General features: G+C 35.9%; 1 protein-coding gene across 1 annotated transcript; it reads left to right on the top strand.

Annotated features, from left to right (window-relative positions):
* The first annotated feature begins 848 nt into the window (after window positions 1–848).
* LOC133680061 (vacuolar protein sorting-associated protein 41 homolog) lies at window positions 849–9,147 on the top strand. Its single transcript, XM_062102865.1, has 19 exons — window positions 849–1,209; window positions 1,288–1,560; window positions 1,647–1,826; window positions 1,972–2,232; window positions 2,970–3,102; window positions 3,192–3,282; window positions 3,735–3,837; window positions 4,606–4,709; window positions 4,790–4,883; window positions 4,971–5,126; window positions 5,210–5,272; window positions 5,413–5,478; window positions 5,882–6,082; window positions 6,738–6,815; window positions 6,925–7,044; window positions 7,151–7,231; window positions 7,339–7,424; window positions 8,173–8,254; window positions 8,344–9,147. Exons 1-19 carry the CDS (start codon window positions 958–960, stop codon window positions 8,770–8,772), a joined length of 2,853 nt encoding a protein of 950 aa, XP_061958849.1. The 5' UTR covers window positions 849–957; the 3' UTR covers window positions 8,773–9,147.
* Window positions 9,148–9,659: the final 512 nt, after the last annotated feature.

Here is a 9,659-nt window from a genome sequence, read left to right as displayed (position 1 = left end):
GGGAGTTGATAATAAAATAGACTGTCCTTGACCCTATGCTTAAAAACATTATAGATAGAATCTATGAAACTTTCAACTATACTAAATTTATAATTATTTTTATTCCTGTATTATTTTATTAATTAATTTTTTTGAATGTGCTACCTTACACATAAAATTAAAGGAAAACCCCAAATAGAAGGGGCATTTTTTACTCCAGACAGAAATGACTTCAGTCCGTGCCGAGTTGAAAAAATAAAATAAAAATAGTAAACAGTAGACAGGTGGCGTCCATAATTCGTCACCACTTCTTTGTCGATTTGTCAATTAATAATCAAACTAGAGTAAATTATCAGCTAGTCTTTGTAGTCTTATTTAACAAACAATTTGATCCTTGTAGTCTTAAAAGTAATCAATTGATCATTAGGCTAAACTCAACAACAGAAATCAATGAACAAATTGGTATAAATTCAACGTTTTAGTATGAGAAATAAGCAAAGATTCTAACTTTTCCATTAAATCAAGATCCTCTCTCATTTTCCATTCTGTTATGTTTTCTCATTTTAATTCAATATAAATTAATAAACTCAAATTAAATGAAAATGATTTAATACGTGTTTAAAATGAAAATAATTTAATTTCTTGTGTTTTATTCATCTTATAAAAAACAGATCATCGATTTCAAAACTAACATGAACTGTTATGTTCTCTTGGAAACATGAGAGAGGATCCAAATCCCAAACAATAGAGGTTCAATAATCTTTTTTTTTAAAAAAGGGACTACTTAAATTACGTCTTGTAAATTATAGGGCCAAGGTATAATTTACTCTTTAACTACCACTGTTCAACGAAAAAAGAAGAGTCAGCACTACCACCATCAACCCAACCCAACCCAACCCAAACACACAGATCTCCCTGTCTCAATCATTTCTTCCTTCCTTTCTTTTATCTACCAAACACACCCCAACAATCCTCCAAATGACTCCAATTCCGTCGGAGAATGGCGTTGACGGCGATGACGAGCGAGAAGAAGACGACGAGGAAGACGAAGAACGAGAAGAAGAAGAAGAAGAAGAAGAGGAACCGAGACTCAAGTACCAAAGAATGGGAGGTAGCATACCTACCCTTTTATCCAGTGATGCGGCGTCGTGTATAGCTGTTGCCGAACGTATGATCGCTCTTGGAACTCTCGACGGCACCGTTCACATCCTCGATTTCCTCGGCAACCAGGTGACACCTCACTCTATCGCTTTCTCTCTGTATCTTTCGAGACAATTGCTTTTTAATTTGTCAAATTTCTGCATTTAGGTTAAGGAATTTGCGGCACATACGGCGGTGGTTAATGATCTTAGCTTTGATGTGGAAGGAGAATATATAGGAAGTTGTTCAGATGATGGCACTGTTGTAATTAATAGTCTTTTCACCGACGAGAAGGTTTTGAAGTTTGAATATCATCGGCCGATGAGGGCAATCGCTTTAGACCCTGGATATTCTAGAAAAGCATCTAAAAGATTTGTTGCTGGTGGGTTAGCTGGTCAATTGTGTTTTAATTCCAAAAAATGGCTAGGCTACCGCGACCAGGTATGGACTAGTATGAGTATCGTGTACCTGGTTGAGAGTCTGGTTTTTTTATTGAATGCTGCTGTGAATTTATTTGTTGCAATTAGGTTTTGCACTCTGGTGAAGGTCCAATACATGCTGTGAAGTGGAGAACGAGTCTCATTGCGTGGGCTAACGACGCGGGTGTGAAAGTTTATGATGCCGCTAATGATCAAAGAATAACTTTTATTGAAAGACCGCGGGGGAGTCCGCGTCCTGAGCTTTTGCTCCCTCATTTGGTTTGGCAGGTTAGTTAAAATGTTGACCCTGTAAGTTGATTGAATACTTTCAACTGTTCTTTTCATTGTGTTTATTATATTTTTGAATCTAGTGGTTTCAAAATTAACAACAATGTTTTTGCTCTCTGGTTTTGTGGCATCCCATCACATCCAGGATGATACTCTCTTGGTTATTGGGTGGGGGACGTTTGTGAAAATAGCATCAATAAGAGCTAATGAGCAAAAGGGTGCCAATGGGACATATAGGCATGTTCCAATGTCTAGTATGAACCAGGTGGATATTGTGGCTTCTTTTCAAACCACCTATTATATTTCAGGAATTGCTCCGTTTGGTGATTCTTTGGTTGTTCTAGCTTACATTCCTGTGGAAGAAGATGGAGAGAAGGAATGTAGTAGCACCATTTCATCAAGACAGGTATCTTCTCTTTAATTCTATGTGGACTTTATTGAATTATGAACTCTGATCCATATCTTAGTTCATCTCTTGCAGATAAACAATGAATCTTGATAGCAATTTATTATGAAATTAGGTCTTCACCTGTTTAGATCCATGACAATAGTAAAAAAACATTTATGGAGAAATACACACTGCTTATGTGTACGTGTATTCCTGAGGTCTTTATTCTAGTCTGGGGTCATTTTATCTTCAAGCTTTTACAGGTTTTTTTTAAGGTTCATGATTTTGCTACATCTTTTTAAACATCATAAATTCAAATTTTAGTATTTTACATCTTGAAAATGCTAGCAATCTGAACCATTTTTTATGTCATGGAGTTGTGCACTTCCATGGGCTTGAGGGTTTTGCTTTTTTTTGTTTTCTTCATTTTCTTTCTGACAATTACTTGTTTCAGGACAAGGCATGGGTTTTATGTTTCTTGTAGATATTTTATCTGTTTAGCAGTTTTTATTAATTGATCTTGTTCTCTTCAGAACTTAATCTTTGGTTTTCGGTGCTTGCTTCTATGTTTGCTGTATTTCATTTATGTTGTTAGCATGCTTATGAATGGATTGTTGATAATGACATGTTTCTTCCCAGTGTGATTTAGCTCCTTTCTGCAAATATTTTAGTTTTAAAAGATGAAAACCTGTTTGCAAGTCACTTTTGTGGAAATAGGTAGAAACTGTATTTGCTCAATTATCTATTTTAATCAGGGCAATGCACAGAGACCAGAAGTACGTGTAGTTACATGGAATAATGATGAACTTGCAACAGATGCCCTACCTGTACATCGTTTTGAGCATTACAAGGCGAAGGACTATTCCCTTGCTCATGCTCCTTTCTCAGGTTAACATATTGGATTATTTGAAATTCATGGTCTTTTATACCAGAGGACTACATTTGAATAGCTTCAATACTTTTTCATGTGAAAGCAGGTAGCAGCTATGCTGGTGGTCAATGGGCTGCTGGCGATGAACCATTATACTATATCGTATCCCCAAAGGATGTGGTGATTGCAAAGCCTAGGTTATCATTGATTCTTACTCATATTTTAGCTTTTGAAGAGAGTCATTTTATTTCCTTGCCTGTGCTATGAGCTCGTAGGTATTGATGGTTCCGATGGTGTTCTAAATTAATTGTAGAACACCTTTCAGTTCTAAATGATTCTTGCTGTCTTTTCAAGAATAGGCAGTTTGAATTATATCCTGAATTATTCTCTTCTGTAATGTATCAACAGTGTTGTGAGTGCCTAGTTCGTTCTTTTAACTCATTTAACTCACCCATTCACCCTTCCAAATTGACACCTTATGATTCAAAGCATGAGCTTATCATGAGCATTATGTGTTAAGCATCTAAGCTTGGATTTATCAAAACAATCTGAAGTTCCACAACTTCCCCAATCCACCAGCCTGGGCATGTGTTTGTTTTTGTTTTCTCTTTTGGTTTTCAAGAGAACTTAATTTATTTTTCTATGTTAGGGATACTGAAGATCATATTGCGTGGCTTCTAGAACATGGTTGGCATGAAAAAGCATTAGAAGCAGTTGAAGCAGGTCAGGGCAGGAGTGAACTCATTGATGAGGTATTTTGGTTTATTTATCTGTTAGACAACATTAAAAGATTTAGAGGTTTGCCATAAACGTACAACAAGTACAACATATAACTTCTTTTATAATTAAATAAATGACAACATTTTGTTGATCTTGATTGTAGAGGAAGACCTTTTTGCTACAGTGCAGAAACTAATTTTTTTCATTGCTGTCTCTCTTTAAGTACACCTTTATGAATTAGCAATTTCTGCATATAATTTGGTGTTGCTTTTTAAAAGTACAGCTCTGTCTCCCCTCTCCTCTTCCTTATCAGCGCACAAATGATCAAATGAGTTTTGTTTCATTTTTCTTTATGGTTATAAATCTAGTTTTTTAATTTTCCTCTGCATGTGCTCGTAAATTTCAGTAGTCACGCGTTACATGATAATGCTAAGCATTCAGTTTATTTGTGCTTGGTTTCCAGGAATTTAAAGATTGGAAGCACAATATTGATTGATGCATGCATAGTAAACAGTTCTTCTGGATAATGGTTTCTTCAATTTGTGTGTTATTTGAACTCTTAAGCATTGTGATGCCCTGTCTTACCCACTCATTTCTTTTCGTCAATATGTTCTTTAAGTTTTAGGTTATAAAGCTTTCATGCTGCAGTTGCATGTAATGATTATCTTTCATTTTAGAAAAAGAAGCATGCAGGATAGATATCTTCTTGTTAATTTGTTTTTTGTCTTATGTGGTCCTTCTTTGAGATCCATGTTCTTTTGAAGTGAGTAATGGCTTAAATTTTTATGCTATAAGCACAGGTGGGATCCAATTATCTTGATCATTTGATTGTGGAAAGGAAATATGGTGAAGCTGCATCTTTGTGTCCCAAATTGTTGCGAGGGTCTGCTTCAGCTTGGGAGAGGTAAGATTTAAGAAAAGCAACTAATTTGATATCTCCTCTGCATTCCTTGTTAATAACTGACTAGAGGCTTCCTTTTGCAGATGGGTTTTCCATTTTGCTCATTTGCGTCAGCTTCCTGTGTTGGTCCCATACATGCCAACAGAAAACCCAAGACTTCGTGATACTGCCTATGAGGTTAGCGGAGTGAAAATAACTTCATGCAGTTCCTTTCATAACTTCTCTATTGCATTGGCTCATGATCTAGGTATTTTCGATGCACAGGTTGCTCTTGTAGCTCTGGCAACAAATCCGTCTTTTCATAAAGATCTCCTGGCAACTGTCAAATCTTGGCCACCTGTGATTTATTCTGCATTGCCTGTTATATCTGCCATAGATTCTCAGCTAAATACTTCTTCAATGACTGACGCACTCAAGGAGGTTGGTCAGAAAACTGGTGTGTGCTGTTTGATTTCTGAAATTTGATGTTGCATGTCACTAATCACAACTCCTTTTGATATCAGGCACTAGCAGAGTTATATGTAATCGATGGGCAATATGAGAAAGCCTTTTCACTTTTTGCTGATGTAAGTATGTTCCTGTGAATATGCACATAAACAAAGCAGTGGTTTTGTCTGTTTAAAATGATTCAGGAAACAAGGTGTTGCATTAATTTTATTTGACATATTTTTCTTATTTGTTTTCTTTGTTGGCTTTCACCTTTCAGCTTATGAAGCCAGATATATTTGATTTCATTGAAAAACACGACTTAAATGATGCAATCCGCGAAAAGGTATGACTGCAAGATAAGGTGAAGCAGCTGTTGTATGTTTGGTTTTTGTGGTTTTCCTACTCTGTTGTCATTGTTATGTAAGATCAGATTTGTATCTCCATTTGAAATGTTGAGTTTGAGCCTAAATTTTTGTCTCCAAAAACAACCTTTTAGATATTTACTATATGCCTGTAGTCCTGCTGACATTTTGACTGTCACAAATATGTATTGCAAGTTAATTGACCTCAAAGGAGCCTTATTATTGATATTTTGAATCCGAAATTTTTATGCTTTCTGCATATTATTGCAAAAATTGATGGTTTTTCTTTTTGCTTTCTAGCTTGTTTAATTATTCAACCTGTTCTTATTTCATCATGTGATTGACTCACTCTTAATTCTTTTGCTTGTGCTTGTTCAATTACAGGTTGTCCAACTGATGATGCTTGATTGCAAGCGTGCAGTTCCTCTATTGATCCAGAACAAGGACTTAATTTCTCCTCCTGATGTTGTCTCCAAACTGTTGACTGCCAGCAATAAGTGTGATTCAAAATATTTCTTACATTTATATCTTCATGCATTATTTGAAGCAAATCCACATGTTGGAAAGGATTTTCATGATATGCAGGTATGGAGAAGGCTGGCTATTTATTTTTGACACTCTTTCTTTTTCTATCTATAATGTGTTAAACTCAATGAATTATTCCTTCTGTAAAGGTTTCGGTTTCTTTTACAGTTTTACTAGTAGTAGTAGAAAAGGACATGATAATCTTGAATGCTGTGACCTTAGTGTCAAAATTGAAGTGACATGAACAGAGACATTCACTCATTCTTATTACAGTGATTTATACATTGTGACATGCCATGAAAATGTGTTGTGGATGTCATTGATGCAAGTAAGCTGTACATGGCACCTTGTCACAATATCATTTTTGTCTCAGCTGTTCTATCTGCCAATTTGAATTTAAGTGCCATCATGATCAAGTCACTCTTGTCAAAAATGAGCTACTTGTTCCGCAACTCTGCACCTTGTTGTCAAGCTTCAGTTTAGTAAAGGTCATGTTTTTATTCTTTCTTAAGCTACAAGATCCATTTTTAATTGCTGAGAGGAGCCATGACAGGGGTTTCTCCCTAACGATTCATCCCATTCCAATTGCTGACAAAAAAGTTAATGTCTCAGCATTTGGTCTTATTTTTAGCTGCTCGATATGTAATGATTGACATGTCTGTGCAGTCTGCAATATGTAATGATTGTTGTGACCTTTTTATTTTTATCGAGACAGGTAGAGCTTTATGCAGATTATGATCTGAAAATGCTACTTCCTTTTCTCCGGAGCAGCCAACATTACACCCTTGAGAAGGTTTGAATAGTCAATAAACTGTCAATTATGATGTTTTATGTCAATGGATGTCAATTCTTCCTGTAGTTATTTACTAATGAATTGATCAGTTGAACTCTTCACATCTCAGGCATATGACATTTGTGTCAAAAGAGATCTTTTAAGAGAGCAAGTCTTCATACTTGGAAGAATGGGAAACTCAAAAAAGGCCCTAACTGTCATCATAAACAAATTAGGGGACATTGAAGAGGTATTTATTGTATTTGGCTTGAAACCATCAGATGTTCTTCTATTTCTTTTTTGTTTTTTGTTGCGAGTATTGGCAGCAATAAGAAAAAACATTATTGTGGCTGCAGGCTGTAGAATTTGTAACTATGCAGCATGATGATGATCTTTGGGAAGAATTAATTAGGCAATGTCTTCACAAACCTGAAATGGTACATTTAGGACTTGTTCTACTGATTGCTGTTGTTCTTCACACATTCTGTCATGCAAAATATCTATATGTTTGTTGAGTTTCCTTCTCTTTTCTGCAACTTGGCAGGTAGGGGTATTGTTGGAGCACACCGTTGGCAATCTTGATCCTCTATACATTGTAAATATGGTCCCCAATGGCTTGGAAATACCTCGGTTAGTGCACCTGATAACTTGTTTTGTTTAATTTCTCATTCAATCCTCCCCTGCTCTTAAATGAAAGTTTTGCAATCTAGCTGTTTTGAAAAACAAGGACAACATCTAACTGCATTGGAATCCAAGGTATTTTAAAGTAAATTACCCATGGCTTAGAATCAACGAGGCTAGCTTGCAAATAACCTTATTGAGAAGATACAAGAAGGGCCATAATTGAAGTCTAAATTGTTGTCTGAAGTTGGTCACCAAAAACAGATTGACAGAAGGCATTATACATGACTAAACCTGCAAACACATGATCTCCATGTCTCCTACGGAACACGGATTCCTGATGACCCCGCCTAATAAAATCCAATATGAAATAGCCTGCCCCAAGTTAGCGAGTCTTCTAAGTAGGATTTAAGGAACCATAGTCCTAATCAAATGAGAATACTTTCTATTCTCCCTTTTGGATGCAAAATTCATTATGATTGATCAGTGTTACATATAAAATAGCCTAGATACTTTTTAAAGCTGCAATAGTTTTTATTTAGCATTAAGAACCGAGTTCTGAGCCAACTACACAAAGGAAGCTGTATATTTGCTCATGTTTGATGATAGACTGATTTCCTATTAGCTTCCTTGTAGTCTGTTTTGGTGTGGAAATGCTAATTAGTCTGTTTTGGTGTGGAAATGCTAATTAGATTATGCTTCAAGATGACACTGTTCATCATGTGTAATTCTTAAATATATACAATGTTGCTTTCAGGCTTAGGGATCGTCTTGTCAAAATTATCACTGATTACAGAACTGAAACGTCTCTGAGACATGGGTGCAATGATATTCTCAAGGTATCATGCTTCATGTACCTTTCCTTTTCATATGAATAGAACAATTTTTTCTTCTTGCTAACATTCTGATTCTGTTTTGAGACATACAGACTGATTGTGTAAATCTCTTGATCAAATATTACAAAGAAGCAAGACGGGCTCTTTGCTTAAGCAATGAAGAAGAAGCTCGAGTGAAAAGGGATGGCAGAGGGGATTCTCAAGCAATTTGGAGAACAGTAGGTGCAAGAGCCATGGAGGTTAAGTCAAAAACTAGGGGAGACACAAGATGTTGCATGTGCTTTGATCCCTTCTCTATACTAGATGTATCGGTTGTCATATTCTTTTGCTGTCATGCTTATCACATGTCTTGTCTTATGGATTCCATGCATACTGCAAGTGGAAAAAAAGGGAGTGGAGCCACTTCCAGGATGTCAGAATATGACTTTGATAGCAATGATGAGGATGACTACGATGAGGAAAACAAAGATTCTGGTGTGATTCGTTTGAGATGCATCTTATGTACCACTGCTGCAGGTTGAGATAGTAATGGGTCACCTATAGTTTTTTTCTGTTCTTTTTCTCTTTCCTTTTTTGCTCCGGGTGGGTGGTGGGGGTGAGGTGGTGTTGTGGTGGTGGTTGTGAGTCTTAGCTTTATTTTTCATGGCGGTCATTTCTTATTTTATTTTTTTTCCTGTTCATATATATCATATGTTGTGCTATTCATCAATTGTTCAATTTTGGCTGAGCTAGGTTTTTGTCAATTGATTTATCATATGGATTGTAGTTATTTTCGGGGAAAAGGTTAAATTATTATTATTTTGGCTGTTTTGTGGAGATTTCAATGTATGCACATTTGCTGCTTTTGTTTTTCAATTGTATTATTAAATTTGTATAAAAGATTGAAACTGGATGAATCCGTGACTCATTTTATTTGGCTCCAATGCGTGATCTTTCACGCTTGAGATTTAAAAAGAGAGGAACCCAATCTTGAGTGGTTCTTTGTTCATCTTGGGGTGTTGAAATCTCATTTAACAGGTACATAAACCTCGCCTGCTTTTGAAAGATCATTAAAACACCAGTGCCACAAGAAGATTGCGAATTCTTGATTGGAAAGCTCTGGGAATAAGCTGCTCAATAATGTTGTAATAATGAAGTAAACAAAATCACAAAATCTGAAGACAAGAAACTTAAGAATATACCTAATGATTTCAACTGGTGAAAATGGCAAAATCGTTGTCATTTCTTCTGTTGTTTGTGTTAATTCTTCTTAGCACCCAATGATTTCATCATGACGTTAATTCTTAACTATATACAATATTATTGCTTTCAGACTTGGGGATTGTCTTGTCAAAATTAACACTGATTACAGAACTGAAACGTCTCTAAAACATGGGTGCAATTATATTCTCAAGATATCATGCTTCAT

Source organism: Populus nigra, chromosome 19 (genome assembly GCF_951802175.1).
Source record: "Populus nigra chromosome 19, ddPopNigr1.1, whole genome shotgun sequence".
Taxonomy (NCBI): Eukaryota; Viridiplantae; Streptophyta; class Magnoliopsida; order Malpighiales; family Salicaceae; genus Populus; species Populus nigra.
Note: the sequence above shows the minus strand (reverse complement) of the source record. Positions and strands in the feature narration are given on the sequence as shown.